Raw genomic sequence first — 20541 nt, 5'->3', positions numbered from 1 at the left:
ATTGTGATGATTTTGGCTCACAGTTGGTGGTTGCCTTTGACTTCCATAGTATTTTTTTTTCCTACTATGGAAGTCAATGGCAACCACCAACTGTTTGATCACCAGCAATCTTCAAAATATCTTCTTTTATGTTCGACATAAGAGAGCAACTCATACAGGTTTGGAACGACATGAGGGTGAGTGCATGATGACAGAATTTTCATTTTTGGGTGAACTATCCCTTTAAGTATGTTAGCAATGCAGTCCGGTGTACCGACGAAACATGCCACCTATCAGATTGTGCTACCATAAATGTATTTGCATAATAAAGATCTAATCGACTAAATTCTTAACTCACGAAGGATTTCTACTGAATCTACTTCGCAACACAAGATAATCTACAAAACGTTTACCGTTGTACTTCAAGGTGAAAGCGGAAGTTATCAAAATAAAAGCCCACTGTTAAACATTTTCTGCCGTTTCTGCATCGTGATATATCCAGTGTTGGGGAAAGTTACTTTTAAAAGTAATGCATTACAATATTGCGTTTTAATTATTGCAGGTTTGCGTCATATTCTGAGTTGCATTATTTTTATTCATTTTGAGGAATACTTTTTTTGTGAGTGAGATGAATTAATGCATATTCGTATTTATTTTAGAACTACAGTAACATCTTCTGATTTCTATCAACATGGGGACAGGAGAGCTGTGTCAATAAATTGGTTAAAAAAAAAAGTTACTTATTCGAAAAGTAACTCAGATATTCTCTTGTAAATTAAAAAGTAATGCGTTACTTTACTAGTTACTTGAAAAAAGTAATCGGATTACGTAACTCGCGTTACTTGTAATGCGTTACCCCCAACACTGGATATATCTATATACTAGTCAACATTTGAAGTGGATCAAAACCTTTCATCAAAGTTGTCCTAAAATCTAAAACTAAAATGCGTTCATGTCTTAGGACAGCTTTGATGAACTTTTTTGATCCACTTCAAATTTTGACTAGGGTCTATCATCTATCCATCTCTCTCTCTCTCTCTCTCTACAGTTTTTATACATATATATATATATATTTATTGTTATTCATATAGGAACACACTCAACGTTGCTCTCGGTGGATGTAGATTTTTGGCAAACCCGGTGAGTTGTGATTGATAACAACTTGCACCGTAGGAATATCCAAACCCCTTTAGATAAGAACAGATACATGAAAGTGGAGAGAATTAGACAATGGCAAAGAGAAGTGTTTTCTCTGTACCTTGCAGCAACATCTGTGGCTATGAGAATTTTAAAGACGTTAGACTTGAACTTTGCAAGGTTGGCAAAACGCTGTCTCTGAAGATGGAAGAACATAAAAACCATTAGTATAGACATTAGGCGCTGAGTGAGAATCAATTTTAACTGTGTAGCATGTCACTTACCTGCTTCATCATTGAGTGCAGGGAGATGGTTGGGAAATTGAATTGGCGCAGCATCGTTGTTAGTATCTGACAGTTCCTGGAACATTCGTAAACGTTACACAATTACGTTAACAATATCTGTCATATATTTTTACATATTCATATGAAAATGTTGTTGTGAGATACATGAATATTTCTAAAAACAGCATCGTTTTTTTTGTAAGGGAACACATTTTAGCAAGTGTTTTCCGACTCTCAAAGTACACAACTTTTTTTTTAATTAATTTTTTTACAATTATTTTCTAAGAGATATTAACCATTAAAAAAGGTACATGGATGGAGTACCATTAGGTCTCCAAAATAATGTTAAATTATCTATGAAATTAAATTAGTGTAAAAAAAAACGCTTGTAAAACATATTTAGCTTTTTCCCCATATCTCACGCGATTTTGGGAATTCATTTTGTTACATTTCTTACACCTACTGACAAACCGTCACGTTATGAAAAGTGAATCACTTTTTTCATCTGAAACTGAACTTTTAAGCAAGTAAAATAAATGTATTTTTGTTTTGTTTTTACTTTTCGGAGTAATTGTTTTTGTTAGAAATAAATATGTAGGTTTCATCATTTTGGACTGTTTTTGAGCAACCCTGAGTTATAAAGACATTCATTCCAATAGGGTTAATACTGGTAATTCCCAGATTATAGGTTCTTATCAGTTTAACACAATGATATATTCAAATAATCTCATCAATATTGAACATGGTGATAACACCATGAATCACCATTAATATTCAAAACATGGTAACATTTTTTCACATTCACTCATTAATGAGAAGCTGCTAATAAGCTGAAAAATGATCCTTCTGGTCCAAATGGACCTGGAATGCAAAAATCCAGATTTTGAATGCAGTATGAGGGTTAACGTGACTCTAAGGGATTTGTCCGTTATGTCATTTTGTGAACAAGCTGCCTAATTTGAGGTATCATTAATGCCCATTGCACACGCAGTGAATGATGGAAGGGTTATAAAAGGGATTTGTCTTAATTAGAATTGATTAACCCTGCAATGTTTTTTTCTGAAACTGAAAACCTACTTGCATGTGTTAGTGAATATCACGATAGACCAATCATCATGTTCATCCTGGAACTTTTGGATGAGATGGACCAGGTAAGCATCTTTGACTTTCTCAGGAGTGAGGATGAATCTCTGATTCAGTTCTTCGACCCTCCACACTCTGACAGAAAGAGAGAGAGCCATGTGACATAAAAATAATATTAGGCCTTTGTCAAAACAGCTTTCATGTCTATGATAGGGTGGTGGATTCTGATTGGCTGTCCGTATTTTTTTTATCATTCATCAGCTGAAATAAATCACTCTGAAAGTGATTCCAATGATACTGTTCTTCTGTGTCATTATTGTTATAGTAGTGGAGTTAACATTCCTATAGAATTCTCACAGAGTTAGAATGATTTTTAAAACATTATCATTGTATTTATTGTCCCTGCTGTGAACAGGCCTTTACTACGAGTTTTGAGAACAGCCAAAGTAATTGCATACATACAATTAACTCTTTTATTCAGCAAGGATGCTTTTACTATACATTTACATTACAAAATGGAATGTCAATGTCTCTATTGCACATTTAGTTGAACTAATAAATGTGCAATGCATTACGTCACATTGCATGCTTGAAGTGTGCAACAGGAAGAAATCTTGTTTTCGACTAGGGATGTGTGCTACGACTAATTTCATTAACATTTCAAAAGAAATTTCGGAACCGACTAGTCTAACAAACCCCCAGAAGACACTCATCTGTATGTCATCCATTTGAAATAGACTTTGCCTAACCATATCAAGCTTATGTTTATATAATTACAGCTACCAGTTTTATATGCCAGAGCTGAATTTCTGGCCTAAAAATCACAATTTCTGTCAAGGAAGCATATTCGACATATTCTCCTGACATACGCTGATTTGTGCTCCCAGAAGAAGGGTCTGTTCAAGGCGATGCTCTGCAACTGCAGCAGCGTGTCTGTGAGTGTGGCGCTGAACAGCAGCGTCTGGCGTTTTGCGGGCACAGCACTGAGGATGACCTCTAGATCTTTAGTGAAATCTGTGCAGCCTTGCTCTAAAAGACGGTCGGCTTCATCCAGGATCTGCCGAGAAACATGCAAGAGTTTGATGAAAATTGCTTTAAAATAAACATTAGAAAAAACATGCATCAGAGTCTTCCTAGAAACTGGATTCTGTTCAGGCTAATTGTGTCAGAGCTTCGGATGTGATCAGCAAGTCGTCCCAGTGTGGCCACAACAACATGTGGCTTTTTTGACGACTCCAAGCCCTGAGTGACCATGTCTAATGAAAGAAAAAGAAACAAATAAAGCGTGTTTCCTAATAAATATGCATTCTATCTTAAATATGCATATACTGTATATTCTTATAAATAAATGAGCCCAAAATGACGACAGAGTAAAGCTTTGAATGTTATCTTACCCATTCCTCCCACAATGATACAATCTTTTAAGCCTATGGCTTGCCTAACGCTCGGAACTGTTCTGCAATCTGGTAAGCAAGCTCTCTGGACAAAAAAACAGACAAAAACATCATTTTGAAATATCTACATGAAAATGAAGATTCAAATGTGGCTGCATAAATAATAACAAAGTAAAAAAGTAAACCTTGTGGGTGTTAACACCAAACAGAAAACACCATAAGGGTCCTCAGACAACTTCTGCAGCACTGGGAGAACAAATGCTGCTGTTTTTCCACTTTTTTTTACCAATTATCCAAATAATGTTTAGTCCTAGAAAGCTATTATTATCATAACACGTGAGCATAACATAGCATTTAGCAGATCAATGAATGAGAGGGCAGTGTTACCAGAGTGCCCATATACCACACCATGTTACAACACAGTAGGGCTATTGCAGACAGAAACAATACTACATCGATGTTTCCTGTCGGCTCAATTTTTGAGTGGACTTTGCTGTTCCGATGAGCATGAACGGTATACGAGTTGAGCGACTGAGCGGAGCACACACACACACACACACACATAGAGCGGATAATATGCAGAGCGTCACACCACGTGAAAGTGAAACCTGAGCGGTGAACTAATTTTTGGCAGCCGAAATTTCGGTGACTCAAATTATTGGCGACATCAGAAATGGATATTATATAATAGATGCTTTTTAGAACATTTTAGCAATTTAAAAATATTAAAAAATGATTTTTTTACACGGCACCCCGGTTGGGAAACACTGTACAAGTAGACATGATTAACCGGTAGAAATTTGTCAACCGGTAGAGATTTTGGACTATCGTCTCTATCACGGTTACACGCTCACGTGACGTTGCTGTGCTACGTGGTCACGAAAACGTAATGTTTGCACACATTTTTAAGCATTGCGGTTAAAAAACAAGTGATTTAAGCCATTGAAACGCTAACAGCAGCGAAAGAGAACTCATTTTGCTATTTGCGCATGCTGTCTGAGAGGCACGTGAACACAGTGCTCATAGAGTGCTAGAGTAGAGTTATATTTGCCTCTTTATAGGCCTTGAACGGTTAAATTTAGGTCTTAAGTGAAAGCAAACAGCTGAGAAAGAAAACATGTGTAACAGTATATTGGATCCGGGCAGCTCTTAAAGTGACAGCAGTCAATTTTCCTGCTATCTGTCATTAATGTTAATCAAACAACAAATGAGAGAATCTCTCACTGCTCTTGACTTTTTTTTTACTTTAATAAGATATATATATATATATATATAATGTTCTGATGACAGGTGACAGTACAATCACACTTTACACAACATTTAACTTCATCAGTCAGTCACATAGTTTAAAGGTGTCTAAATAGAGTATTGTTTACGCATTCTGAGTCAACTTTCATGTAAACATATTTTTACATCGAGGTCTATAAAAGAAAGTAAAAATCAAGTAAAAATCAAAAACAAGTGGGCTCCCCCAAAGTCCACGGTATAGTTCGAACACTGGTCCTGGCACAATGAGGGGGAATGAGGAAGTGGATAAATTAGCAAAACAAAATTTTGTTGCATTTGTCATTTTTATTAAATTTCTTTATTTTTAAAATGTGTATAGGTAGTATTTATAAAGTTTTAGCTTTTGGTTTTGGATCTGTTTTTAGTTGTTTTAATACTACAATTGATTGCTTCTGTTGTCCTCATTTGTAGGTCGCTTTGGATAAAAGCGTCTGATAAATCACTAAATAAATAATAATAATAAATAAATGATTAATTGCGATTAATCGTATTCAAAATAAAAGTTTTTGTTTACATAATATAAGTGTGCATACTGTGTTTATTTGTTATGTATATATAAATGCACACACGTGCATGTATATATTTAAGAAAAATATGTTACGTTTTATATTAAATATATTTATATATAATATAAATTATATGAATATAAATATATACATGTAAATATATACTGTATGTGTGTGTATATTTATATATACATAATACATAAACAGTACACACACTTATATTAAGTAAACAAAAACTTTTATTTTGAACGTGATTAATCGTGATTAATCGTTTGACAGCACTAAATAGAATATAAAACTCTGTTACACACCCAGGTGGCGGTAGTGCACCAATTCACGTTGGATGCCAGCCGCCGTTAAAAACCAAGAAGAAGCAGCTCGCGCAGCGGGTGAGAGGCGCGCGCAGGTAAGCTGGAGCTGAACTGTGTCAGCAGCACCTGGACTGTCCTCGACTACAGGCCGTCCAGTATTAATGGGCTAGAAATCATTACTTTGCTTTCTAATGCTCTCACTGTCTCGTAGCAGTCTATGCACTCGAAACTGTAAGTGTGATGTGGGTGGGTTGTATATTTGTCACTGCCGTGTCTTGTATTTCGTATTTTACTAAGATTGAGCATGATTAGCGGTAATTTGGGCTTCTACACATGATGACCTTCCTCATCCTCATCCTCGCTGAGCATGGCGGAGTCGGATGGTGTGGAGTTCTGTGCGAGTCGAGCTCAAAGCAGGTAGGAATGCATGTAGCATCAGATGTTGCGTGCATAGGGTTGTCCTAAAATGCAACAGGGATAATAAAGAAAACAACAAATATTAGTTTTATTCTGCAGTCTACAGTATTATTATTAAAGGTGCACACATTAATAATGTGTTAAAGTGTACCCCAACATTAGATGAAGGCCATTAGATCGTTTTTCTAGAAAATCTGGTTTTGTTCTGCATTTTCTTCCTATCGTGGCCAGCTGTGTAACAATACCCTTTTATCTGTATCATTTTAGAGATTTTTTAAATTTATTAATAATGGTTAATGTTGGATATGTACAGTAGTTGTGCATACTTCTTTGCCCTATATTTACGTTTAGATCACCTACACCCCTCATTTAAAATGACTCTTTGAAAAACTAATAATTTATTAACACTGTTTAATGTAGTATCTATTATTCATGCTGTACAGCATAATATTGTGAGGTCAAAAATTCACATTAAGTTTATTGATTTCTGTTACAGGGCCAGATTTAACAGTGCAAACCCTCTTTTGGTGTTAAAAGCTATACTGCCAGGATTTACTAAAGACACACGGGGAAAGTTTAAGCCATGGACCGTGGAAAAAAAAGTTATTTTTGCAGCTGTCCTTATTGCATATATATTTAGTATGAGTTTCCATTTCAGACACACAACCTATGGAAGGAAAGTATTTAAATAAATGAGATTTACCAAGGTTTACGTTAGTCAGTTTACTAGTATTTGCACCATTATTGCACACAAAAAAAGCATGTATTTTCAAATCTAGCTCTGAGCAGGAACATACAACAGCCGCTGCACTGTGAAATTCCACTGTTAGTATAAGAGGCAGCTAAATAGTGAAGTGGCCAAGTATGGTGACCCGTACTTGGAATTAGTGCTATGCATTTAACCCATCCAAAGTGCACACACACAGCAGTGAACACACACACACGGAGCAGTGGGCAGCCATTTATGCTGCGGCGCCCAGGGAGCAGTTGGGGGTTCGGTGCCTTGCTCAAGGGCACCTCAGTCGTGGTATTGAAGGTGGGAGAGAGCGCTGTACATTCACTCCCCCCACCTACAATCCCTGCCGGTACGAGACTCGAACCCACAACCTTTGGGTTACGAGTCCGGCTCTCTAACCATTAGGCCACGACTTCCCCTATATACACAGAAACATACCGAAAATGTTGTTTCAATCAAAATGTTTATAAGAACCTTTTTACCCTCACATACTTTCTGGTGTCTGGTAGAATTCAGGGCCCAAAAAGCATACTTAACAACACGAGGGCGTAATGCTTGCTTTTTTTCCCAAAGGAGCACATGTTCTCCTAGATTGAAAAATGAAGGAGTGCATAAACACAACTTTAGAGGTGCAATGAGAATTGATGAAATAATGTGACGTTGCACTGTTTGTGAAATGTGTATGCTTTACTTTTGCCAGCTGCTCATTCAGAAGGATAAGAGCGATACAAATAAGCACTCTTTACAACCATCTACAGTCTATTACAATATAAACACCATAAAGTAAACATTGCTTAGGATCTACTGATGATTATTTGACAATCTGTTTGCATAAATGCTCTGAAACTGTGAGCCCATTGAATGCGCAACAGCACTGCATTTGGACATTGCTCTCATTTATTTATTGAAATTATCGCCTTTTAAAGTTTAATAATCACTTTAGGCTGTATCACTGTATCCTGCATCCCAAATTTAAGACCTCTTTAAGAATTCATTTGTGACCGTGGAGCACAAAAGCAGTCATAAGTTGCACGGGTATATGTGTAGCAATAGCCAATAATACATTGTATGGGTCAAAATTATTTTTTTATGCCAAAGATCATGTTCCATGAAGATATTTTGTAAATTTCCTACTGTAAATATATTAACTGAATTTTTGATTAGTAATATGCATTGCTAAGGGCTTCATTTGGACAACTTTAAAAGTGATTTTCTCAATACTTAGATTTTTTTGCACCCTCAGATTCCAGATTTTCAAATAGTTGTATCTTTGCCAAATATTGTCCTATCCTAACAAACCATACGTCAATGGAAAGTTTATTTATTTAGCTTTCAGATGATGTATAAATCTCAATTTCAAAAAATTGACGCTTATGACTGGTTTTGTGGTCCAGGGTCATATTTAAGGTTTTTATGACCCTAAATTTAATAGAACTGATGCTCTCATGAGAACACACAAAATTTTAATTTGACAACATTGTTTAAATGTTTTTAAATAAAAACGGTGTCCCAAATATGAAACCTGAATACATGCAGTAATTTGTGAAATGCTAGCATTTTTATTATTTAAAATTATGCAGTTTTTCTGGGGCCAGCTTGATCCAAAACAGAAAAAAATTATACTAGGATTAGTCACAGTTCTGAAAAGTACATGCCTACTTTTTATTACAAGGTTGAAAAATTCTTCATCTAAATTAAGGCAGATAATTTATTTGGCTATAAAAGTACCAGAATGTGTGTGTATGTATGTGTGTGTATATGTGTGTATATATATATATATATGTATATATATATATATATATATATATATATAGCATTGGCACATCTAGGAACCCAAACATTGAAGTATGCAGAGTCTGGCTCAACAGAACATGAGGTTTAGGATCAATGACAAATAAACTTGTGTTTAACATATGCACTGTCATCACAAGAACCATTTGACGTTGGTAATTGTTTGGGTCACTTAATGCTTGATATTTGTGAGGCTTAGGTGTTCTGTAGCCAAATAGGCTCTTTATCCATTCTGTTGAATAATTTAAAAGTAGGTGCCATTACAGGGATCATGTAGATGCACCAGTATAGAAACCTAGACCTATCGGTGAAACGTCAGGATACAGCAGATTCATCAAGCTACTTCTGAAGTTCTGTTGACTCTGTAGCCAGAGACGATGATCAGGGAGTGGTGAGAGATAAATTGATTCTCTCTTTCTTCCAGCATGGCTAACAACAAGAATAGCACGCTCCGTTGTACTTTCTCAGCCCCCAGCCACAGCAACACTCTCCTGAGGGGACTGTCTGCGCTGCGCGATCAAGGTCAGTTGCTGGATGTGGTTCTGGCCATTGACAACGAGCGGTTTGAGGTTCACAAAGCGGTTTTGGCCTCCTGCAGTGACTACTTTAGGTGAGACATTGCACATTTGTCAGCACCAGCCAACTGAGCTGCAAATGGCGAGATTAATAAAATACGTTTAACAAGGTTAATGACTAGCCCTAAGTCCAAATGACGAGTTGACTTGAAATGACAAGTTGATGTGAAAAAGAAAAGAAAAAAAAAGAAGGGGGGGGGGGGGGGGGGAAGACTGCAGATTTGAGTTGACTGATTTAATAGAATATCGCCATTTTATGATGGACAATTTTTTAGCTTCAGACTATGAATCCATCTAGTTGGAGGAGGTCATACATGTTTATTTTAGAACATGCATTGGTTTCATTTGTCGTGTCTCCTTGCAAAAAGGCTAAAGTTTCTTCACGAGTCTGTTCTGGTAGTGTGTGATTCTCAGTTGTTTAGTGTATGATGACCAGTTTTTCCTCTAACTATTTACAAAGTCTCAAAATGAAAATTAATTCCTCTACAATTAAAATGAATGAACGCTAACATTGTCTTCTCAACGTGCATGTTCAACACAAACCTATTAGCTACTTTAAGCAAGAGCTGCTGATGAAACCACGAATCCGAAAATGCTTTTCATTATTATTTTATTAAATAATTTTGTAAGACTTAATAATGATACTGAATTAAAAAAAATACAAGCCAATAAAATAACCACACTTTTGAGTCGAACAAAGTTGGACAGAAAATGTATTAATATTGATATAAAATATCAATATAATATTATTATTGTGCGCTGAATACTGCTGAACGGTGTGGCATGCCGTATATTTTCGGCCCCTTTTCTCTTTCGCTGAAAAAGAAAATGCCATTTTCGGCCGATAATTTCGGTATATAGGTCCCTATTTCTTAGTATCTCAGAAAATGTATCGCCCATTAAAAAACAATAAGCACTTAAACAGCCAGAGATTGTACACCCAAATGGACGAACGCATCTTCTGTGACCTGTGACTCTTCTGTGATCTCATTAGTCAAGCTTTTAATGTTGTTTTGGTTCAAGACTCTTTATTAAAGATTTTTTCAAATCCCTGTGTAGAAAATGAATGGGAAAATATTTCCAGAACCAAGGGTGCTAAAAAGTGAGGGGTCACTGTTGCTCTTTAGCTTAAATGTATGGAGATCCCCTCGTTTTGCCACACATTTGAACAAAAGTGTGAAATATTTTCTTCTTGATCCATACAGAGCCATGTTTACTGGAGGAATGAAGGAGTCAAACCAGAACACCATCGAGCTAAAAGGTCTTTCAGCCAGAGGACTGAAGCACATTATTGATTTCGCCTACAGTTCTGAGGTCACTCTGGACTTGGACTGCATTCAGGATGTTCTTGGTGCAGCCGTCTTCCTGCAGATGGTGCCTGTGGTGGAGCTTTGTGAGGAGTTCCTGAAATCAGCCATGAGCGTCGAGACTTGTCTAAACATCGGCCAGATGGCCACTACTTTTAGCCTCTCGTCCCTTAAACAGTCGGTAGATGCGTTCACGTTCCGTCACTTCCTGCAGATAGCTCAGGAGGACGACTTCCTTCACATTCCAAAGGAACGACTGGTTTTCTTCCTTCAGAGCAACAAGTTGAAGAACTGTAGCGAGATCGACTTGTTCCATGCGGCAATATGCTGGCTGCAGCACGATGCGTCCAGACGAGCGACGGCCAGCGAAGTGCTCTGCCACGTGCGCTTCCCACTAATGCGTTCGTCTGAACTTGTGGACAGCGTCCAAACTATCGACATCATGGTGGAGGATGTGCAATGTCGACACTTTCTCCTAGAGGCCTTCAATTATCAGATCCTTCCATTCCGACAGCATGAAATGCAATCACCGCGAACTTCCATTCGCTCAGACGTCACTTCGCTGATTACGTTCGGTGGAACGCCCTACACAGACAATGATCGGACAGTCAGCGGCAAAGTCTACTACCTGCCCGACGTCACGGTGCGACAGTTCAAAGAGTTGACTGAAATGGAGATGGGATGCAGCCATGCGTGTGTGTCGGTTCTCGACAATTGTGTGTACGTCGTGGGTGGGCAGCATTTGCAGTATCGCAGTGGAGAGGGCGCAGTCGACATCTGCTTCCGCTACGATCCCCATCTGAACCAGTGGCTTCGAATCCAATCCATGCAGGAGAGCCGCATTCAGTTTCAGCTCAACGTATTGCACGGACAACTTTACGCTACCGGAGGACGCAACAGGTCTGGCAGCTTGTCCTCTGTAGAGTGCTATTGTCCGAGGAAAAATGAGTGGACTTATGTGGATTCCCTCAAGAGGCGGATCTGGGGTCACGCCGGAGCGACGTGCGGCGAGAAACTCTATGTCTCAGGAGGTTACGGGGTGTCTGTGGAGGATAAGAAGACTCTCCATTGCTATGATCCGACCTCGGATCAGTGGGACTTCAAGTGTCCCATGAACGAGCCAAGAGTCTTGCATGCTATGATCAGTGTGAACAACCGTATTTATGCTCTCGGTGGCAGAATGGACCATGTTGACCGCTGCTTTGATGTGCTAGCTGTAGAGTATTACATTCCAGAGACCGATCAATGGACAACGGTCAGTCCGATGCGAGCTGGTCAGTCAGAGGCTGGCTGCTGTCTCCTGGATAAAAAGATCTATATAGTCGGAGGATACAACTGGCACCTCAATAACGTCACTAGTATTGTGCAAGTTTATAATACAGAGACAGATGAGTGGGAAAGAGATCTTCATTTTCCAGAATCTTTTGCGGGAATAGCTTGTACACCTATTGTACTTCCTCAAACAACCACCCAGCGCTAAGCACATACTGCATTTGCTGTTTATTTAGGCTTAAGGTTAAGCGTCCACCCGGACTGAAGTGAAAGTAATGGTATAATTGGCTTTGTCTTATTGAAAAGCCATAATGTTATGTCTTTATTGTTGAAGCATGCATGATTGACGCTTTGTTCACAATGATATGAAAGCATACTTTTTGAGAATGTGAAGCATCTTTCTACACACTTCTCAAGCAGTATTGTCGTCTATGGCCCTTCTTGTAGATTGCCACTTTTCATACTAATGAGGGTTTTGTACAAGTCCCTGTGGGATTTGCACTGATGGCAGACTTGAATGGACCTACAACATTGACGCAATGTCATCACGTCCTCATCTTTGTGAATATCCTACATGTATTCACAACACACCCTAAACTTCCAGAAGTATAGTGCAAGTTTATAATGCAGAGACCGATGAGTGGGAAAGAGATTTTTAAGAATCTTTTGCGGGAATATTACACTTATTGTACCTCCCCAAACAACCACCCAGCGCAAAGCACATATTGTCTTTATATTTGATTTTTCAGAATGTGAAGCATCTTTCTGCACACTTCTCATGCAGTAATGCTGTCTTTGGCCCGTCTTGTAGATTGCCCCATTTCATACTAATGAGGGTTTCGTACAAGTGCCTGTGGGATTTGCATTGATGACAGACTTGAATGGGCCAGCAACACTGGGGCAATGTCATCATGACTTCATGAAGGATTCATGGCCTGTTCTCATGGTGTGACTAAATGACACAAAGGCAAAAACTATTCGCAAGAAATTATTACAACGAAACTTTGTCATTTTCTGAAAATTTGTATAGCTGAATTAATTGGTTGACATCTAAACAATTAAAAACAATCTTTGCATCTGGGAAAGAGTTGGCAGAACTTCATACTTGCAGTATGATATTTTGAATTTGGTCCGCCAGCTAGAATTTGGACAAAATTGTCCGCTTTGCCAGTACTTAATGAAGAGGCTCTAGGTTTAAAATATTGAACCTTAGCATGCTCTTCTCAAGCTGGCTCTGGTTCTTGTAGATTACCAGTGTGTGAATCTCTTGGGTACAGATCAGATTTCTACATCACAGTTTTGGATGCAGATGGTCCCTAAGCAGAGCATAGGCCTGTATTCCTCTCAATTAGACATGATCTTGCGAGTTAATGCAAAACAGTATACCTGATCTATATGTTGCACTTTTCAGGCAAATTCATGTTTGTTTTGTGATCATTTGTAGAAACACCACTAGCAAGATGTAGTGGCAGGTGTGTTCATATATTTTGTGATGCTTTATTAACCTATTTTGTGACAAATTCCTGATATTAGTTCTCTTTCATCATAATTCCCATTTTTGAAAGGTTTTGAATTAAAAACTGGTAGATTATTTCAGAAATCTTTGCTACCACGAAGAAGTAGAGTAGCAGTGGAGGTAAAATTCTCATGACTCAGTTTTGTCCTTTTTAAACTTTTGTTTTTTCTTTTTTTTTCTTCTCTCTCTCTCTCCATTCCTAACAATTTAGGGGACATTTAAAATATTGATACCTCATTTTTTTTTTTTTTTTACTTTAATCTCTATTCAGTTATTTTTTTTCTGGATAATTTATCTACCTACAGTTGTTGTTGTTTTTTTTCTCTCACAAACTAAACGAGCACATTTCATTACGCACTTTATTCAACGTGGTAAATCAGTGATTTGATTACTGTACAATTGAGGTGCATTGTTTTATCTGAACATGTAATTTACACTGTATATACAGTAGGGACTGGATCACGTACATGGAACTATGGCACAAACTTTTTGTAATGATTGTGTTGGCATGTTTTCAGAGTATGAATATGTAATAAAAAAAACACTACATTTCTAGAAAATACCTAGTGTTTTTTTGTGCATTTAATAGTATGATTTGTTTGATTGTTTATTACATTTATTTGTTAATGTTTTTTTTTATATATTCCATTAAGGTGTTAGAAACATTTGTTCTTTCCAACAACACAATTACATTTTGTGTATGTATATAGATAGGTAATTTACCATGATTACAGCAGTAAATGACTGTCACCCTTAGCTCAGGACTCATTTACATGCTGATGTAAAATGGACAAGACTTTTGAGCAAGTTAGCTGGGTCTTATGAACAAATGGCCTTTAATCTTGTACTTGCGTCACAGCTCAGCCTTAATCAACCTGATAAAAGCACTTAGTGTTATTTGGTTCTATGTAAACAACCATTTCCTTAAGTCTGGAATTTCAACAAGCTTTTAGAAATAATTTTTTTTCACTGTTGTCAATTTTCGATTTCAAGAAAATTCTTCGTCTAAGTGCATTTATGAATTTCTGAAATTTCTAGAATGTGGTCACATCCAAAAAAAAACCTTTCAATTTTTCGTTTTACTATTTACAAATCCTGTTCTAATTTTGATGTACGAAGTTACTTGTTAAACTTTCAAATGTGTGGTATAATTAATAAATAACAATGTATTTGTAGTGGTAAAATTTTTTGCATTTATCCTTTTACACATTTGTCTTCCATGTGTGAAATTACATTTGTGTTCTTGTTTTATCCATCTGCTATGTTGTGTCTGTTACAGTGTGGTCTAAATAAAAATACACAAAAATGTGTCATTCTCATTTTTTTCACTGATGTACGAAAATTATGTTTTTCCTTGCAGCACCAGTGTCTTACTAATAGGGGTTATGCGCAACAGACTATTTGTATTGTGTTAACCGGGTCTCGTCGCTTCCAGTTCAAGCGCTTTGCATATGCTTCGTTAAATATGAAGCAGTTTTACTCCAGATACCTTCAAAGTAGATACCAATGATGATCATAACCAATGTTCATCACATATGCGGATTGATATCTAAAAGTTTTTCTTATTTTTATGCTTTTTTTACATTTAGATATAAAAATTTTATAAAACGTCAAAAATAAAAACAGCTAGCTAGTTTAACTGATTATCTTAAAAGTATATTAAGGCTATTACCGGTATTTAATACGGCTGTTAACACGTTCTCCGACAAGCGGAAGCAATGAGACCTGTTTTCCGGGTTTGGTTAGGTGATGTTCGACATATACCCTATTATGATGGATTATTATTTTTGCTGTCTGCAAACCAGAACTTTATAGATTCAAACTGTATTTTTTACTGCAAGAAATAGTGGGATTTAAAAAGAAAAAAAAAACATTTTGACCTTTCAATTACAATAGCCATGTATCTCTTGTATATAAATGTATAAACTGAAGAAATCGCAATGGCGTTCCGGGGGGGGTCCCCCTCGGTAGAAATCGCGTTTCCCCCTTGGGGGGTCCCCCTCCATCGTCAGGCCCTTAGAATCATCCTATGCGATTTATTTCCCAGCAGTTTACCTCCACAGACATAACCGACTGTTTTTGTAACTCGTGTGTTTTTAACGTAAACTTGTGTGTGAATGAGAACTTAGTTTAGTACTCACATGCTGTGACGGCCGCTCTCTGTAAGTGAGCACTCAGAAAACGGTATATCAGAAGTTTAAACTAATATGGTTTAAAACACATGATTTCAGTGCGATAAACATGATAATCGGAACCAAAACATGTTTTTTAGCAGGTAGGAGCTGTAATGGCACAGCTCGATTCTGGAAAAGGGGCGGGAGCAGCAGCTCATTTGCATTTAAAGAGACAGGTACGAAAAACATTGTGTTTCTGCTTCCACTCAAAATAGGCATTTTCAAAATGATATAATAAATGATCTGTGGGGTATTTTGAGCTGAAACTTCACAGATACATTTTGGGGACCTATATTACATATTGTAAAAAGGGGCATAATATGTCTCCTTTAACAAAATGTTGGAAGGGCAAAAATATTTAAGTTGAACAAATATTTTAGCTTGGACTTAGTTGAGAAGACATATATTAAGTCTGCACAAATATATTTTAAAAAGATTAAATGAATGGTTATTTTCAAATTCAGAACATAGACTGTAATCAAAAATGGACAAAGAGGCGGGAGCTGGTTGCTAAAACCCCGCCCACCTAGCTCGACGGTGGTGACAGCAACAGCAATCCACCTGTCACTCAAGTGGCCACGCCCTTAATTATGCAGAACTTTAAGGCTTAATATAATTTAAACAGATGAGTTATTCACCCCCCTCACAGATGTCATGAAGGGCAAAATTAGCTATATAGACCAAAATAATTTTTTGATCCAGGCTGTAAACGTTATTTTCTGCTGTAAATTTGGCCATTTTAACATGGGGAGTCTATGGGATTGACTCCTTTTTGCAGCCCGCCTCTAGCGACCAGTTGACGAGTTACAGTTTAAGTCACTTCCTTGTTGGCTTCACAGAGAGCGCGGGAGATTGCCGCTTGATTCAAAATGCCAATGTTTGACTGAACTGATAAAAACAAATCCAGCCAACACTGAGATCATTCTGCACATGCACAAGCCTGAGTGACTTCGCGGGAGAAACCGTGCCGCCCCACAGCATGAGGCTGCTACCAGCACACTTTACTTTTGGGTGGTACTCTTCAGGTGATGAGCATTGCCTGGTTTCCTTCAAACATGATGCTTGGAATTGAGACTCTGTTTCTCAGAGTCTGAGAGTCATTTAGGTGTTTTTATGCAAAATCCAAGTGTGTTTTCATGTGTCTTCACTGAGGAGAGGATTGAGTCTGGCCACTCCGACATAAAGCCCAGATCGGTGGAGTGTTGCAGTGATATTTCTCCCATCTGCATGTATGATCATGGAGCTCAACTAGAGTGACCATCATGGTCTTGGTCACCACTCTAACCAAGACCCTTTTCCATCAATTGCTCAGTTTGGCCAGGAGCCCAGCCCTAGGAAGAGTTGGTTGTTTTAAACTTCTTCCTTTAAGGGTAACAGAGACTACATGCTTCTGTGACCCTTCAATGAAGCAGATTTTTTTTCTGAACTCTTCCCCAGATGTGTGGCTTGACACAAACCTGTTTCTGAGCTCTACAGGCAGTTCTTTTGACCTCAGGGCTTGGTTTTTGCTCTGATATGCATTATCAGCTGTTAGACCTTTAATTAAGATGTGTGTGCCTTTCCGAATCATGCCCATTCAATTGAATTTGCCACAGGTTAACTTCACTTGAAGTGAAGTAACATCTACAAGCAATTTGGAAAATACGTGCCCCCTCAAAAATCATGAGTGCATGACGTCCTGGGCAGGACTGTTATAATTTGATATTATTTTTATGCTATTTAACCCTGATAGCACACATACATCTTGCAGATGTCTATTTGACGTCTGCATTTACATCTGCAAGACATATTTTTTAGAGTGTTTGTTCATCTGCAATACGTCTATTGGACGTTTCCAATCAGATGTAAAATAGACGTACTTATTAGATGTCTTTAAGATGTTTATGATTTAGAATGTATGTAAAACTGACATCTTAAAGACATCGCTCAGATGTTTGTTCACCGCAGATGCTTTCCAGATCAAGAGATCTTTAACAGACAGATGTATGTGTGCTATCTGGGAAGGTAGCCCTTTAATATGAAATGTACATGTTCTATTACAAATCCAGTCAGCATCATGCTTCCTGTTGTGCAATGGATTGTGGAATGGATTTGTGCCAAAAAAAATGGTTGCAACTTCTGTTTCATCACAAATTTAATTAACTGATATTGATACATTGTAAATGATTTAAGAGGCATCATTTCACGTGACCAGACCGCTCCACTGCAACTACATACTGTGTGTACTTTCAAGACTAGGGATGCGTCCGAAAGCTCTAAAATGTTGCCTTCGGAGGCAGCATTCCAAGGCAGGAAGGCATCAAGACACGTCCGAATCCAAATTCTGCTTTACTTCCTGTCTCTGGAGGTACCTTCTTCTGATCGAATTTTGAAGGCAGCATAGATGTATCCTTTGCTGTCTTTGAAATCCCACAATTCTGTGCGTTCCATTCTGTGATGGTTGAGCTAAAAAATAAAGATGGCGTTTGATGAGATAAAAAGATAAAGATACAAATTGTTTGGTAGTTCGTTTGTGTGTAAATGTATATTTCTGACTAACGTTTTGCACTTTTGATGTTATTTCTAGCGGGATATTAGTATTATAATAATTAAATATTTGTTTAGTTATCACCAAAACTCGTTCTATTTTGTTGTAGATCATTAAATCGTTACTCTGCCTCAGAAACCTGTCCGAAATCAGTTTCATGAGGTGCCTTCGTGCAAAAACGCTGCCTGCAAAGTCATTGCCTCATAAGGCAGCGAGGCAGCAAGCTTTCAGACACAGCCTAGGAAAAATATTTGTTTAGTTATCACCAAAACTCGTTCTATTTTGTTGTAGATCATTAAATCGTTACTCTGCCTCAGAAACCTGTCCGAAATCAGTTTCATGAGGTGCCTTCGTGCAAAAACGCTGCCTGCAAAGTCATTGCCTCATAAGGCAGCGAGGCAGCAAGCTTTCAGACGCAGCCTAGGAATTTAGTGTTTTCATTCCAGGTAATATGTGTAAATGTTTAGAGTTTTTACTACAATTATAATGTGCTTTATTGTTCTCAGTGGCATCTACGCTAATATTAGTCATATATATATACGCTATATATTTTTTCATTCTTATTCCGAAGTCACCATAGCCACCCAGATCCAGTCCGTATCCAGTTCAGATGGTGGATCAGCACCTAGAGACGACCTCTACAGCCCTGAATGTCAGCTAGATGAGCTCCAGAGACCGATCCCCTCCGAAGACCTCATTGGTCATCGGGACAAAACCACGAGAACCAGACAAGTCCTCTGCACAATCTGACCTTTGCTGCAGCCTGGAATTAAACCACGCCATGCTGGTTTCGTCTGGCCAGAGGAGAACTGCCCCCCCCCCCTGACTTTGCCTGGTTTCTCCCAAGGTTTTCTACTCAATCTCTGTCACGATGGAGTTTTGGGTCCTTGCCACTGTCGCCTTTGGCTTGCTTATTTGGGGATGCTTGGCTGATTGCACAGACATTATTGGAAGAGAGCTGAACTGGATGATGTCAACCAATGAACTGACTTTAAAGGGGTCCTATTATGCTCTTTTACAAAGTCTTGTTTTTGTTTTGGGGGTGTACTAGAACAGGCTCTCATACTAGGTTGTTCGAAAAACACATTATTTTTCACATATTTTACATTATTACTTACAACACCTCTCTCCTCAGTCTGGCATGAACGGCTCGAATAGTTCCTGTATCAAATGAAGGCCCGCCTTGTGAAATACGAAATGTGCTGTGATTGGTTAGCTGGGCCAGTGTGTGCTGTGATTGGTTAGCTGGGCCAGTGTGTGCTGTGATTGGTTAGCTGGGCCAGTGTGTGCTGTGATTGGTTAGCTGGGCCAGTGTGTGCTGTGATTGGTTAGCTGGGCCAAGCTAGCGTGTCTCCGACATAGTGATAACACTCGTTGCCTTCTCTAATGCAGCTCAACCAGGTCTCGTCCCATTCGTCGATATGTGTGACGTCACAAATCCCAGAAATTATGCGTTGTAGTCCAAATGAGTCGCTCGTTGTAGTTTATGAAAAGTGATTTCTGTTAAATAAAATATCTCCTTTTAAAGTGGACTTTGAGTTTTGTAACTTTGCAGATCTTTTTTATGCTCAAACAGCAACATTACAGACTAACTAAAGTTGAAAAAGTGAAAAAGCATAATAGGACCCCTTTAACTGGAAAAATTACTTGTTAATGTTCTCTTGCATTGACAAACTATTTTCCTTTTTGACTCTGTAAAGCTGCTTTGACAAAATCAGTATTGTATAAAGCGTTATATAAATAAAGGTGACTTGATTTTATATACTGTAACACCTGGTTCATTTTAATTTTTTTACTTCTGCCTCATTTTAAAGATGTAATTGTGAACAGTATACATCTGTTTACATAAGAGATCGCTCGTTTCTCCGTCCTGTTCACGTGTGTTTTTGTACTCATTCAGAAGATGTGTAATAGCGCCCCCTAGTGTATAACAGTAAAAACACGAAAAGCCGTAAAAACTCGTCTTTGGAGGGGAAGTGTTGTCTTCTATGGAACGATATTCCGGACAATTTTCAAATAGAATAGCAAATTGTATTTTCAATTCCGTTTTCAATATGTGGACGCATAAATTGTGACATAATCCAAATGCAATTGCAAATCCTGCATTAGCGTTTGCATTTTCGCTTTCGGGAACGCACAGTGACTGCCAAATTTCAAATGAAAAAGCAAAGTCCATTTGCAGCTGTATTTCCCATGTCTTAGGAGTTACGAGCCTGTCATATTTAAATAGCAATATTAATTACCA

At 38.0% G+C, this 20541-nt stretch overlaps 2 protein-coding genes across 2 annotated transcripts in view; one reads left to right on the top strand and one right to left on the bottom strand.

The window, feature by feature from the left end:
* Positions 1-1078: 1078 nt before the first annotated feature.
* Positions 1079-20541, bottom strand: part of LOC107597190 (probable ATP-dependent RNA helicase DDX49) — a 23341-nt gene continuing 3878 nt past the window's right edge. Inside the window, 10 exon segments of the mRNA XM_016288145.1 lie at positions 1079-1166; positions 1238-1314; positions 1401-1476; positions 2478-2618; positions 3353-3540; positions 3618-3739; positions 3878-3913; positions 3916-3962; positions 4063-4154; positions 13630-13640. Coding sequence (XP_016143631.1) covers positions 1079-1166; positions 1238-1314; positions 1401-1476; positions 2478-2618; positions 3353-3540; positions 3618-3739; positions 3878-3913; positions 3916-3962; positions 4063-4154; positions 13630-13635 — 873 coding nt within the window. The 5' untranslated portion in view covers positions 13636-13640.
* klhl26 (kelch-like family member 26) lies at positions 6009-13620 on the top strand. Its single transcript, XM_016288092.1, has 4 exons — positions 6009-6076; positions 6279-6398; positions 9350-9535; positions 10706-13620. The coding sequence occupies exons 2-4, from the start codon at positions 6349-6351 to the stop codon at positions 12285-12287; spliced, it is 1818 nt and encodes a 605-aa protein (XP_016143578.1). The 5' UTR covers positions 6009-6076; positions 6279-6348; the 3' UTR covers positions 12288-13620.

Source organism: Sinocyclocheilus grahami, unplaced genomic scaffold (assembly GCF_001515645.1).
Source record: "Sinocyclocheilus grahami isolate Dianchi unplaced genomic scaffold, SAMN03320097.WGS_v1.1 scaffold229.1, whole genome shotgun sequence".
Taxonomy (NCBI): Eukaryota; Metazoa; Chordata; class Actinopteri; order Cypriniformes; family Cyprinidae; genus Sinocyclocheilus; species Sinocyclocheilus grahami.
The sequence above is the reverse complement of the archived record's forward strand: the minus strand, read 5'-3'. Positions and strand labels throughout refer to the sequence as shown.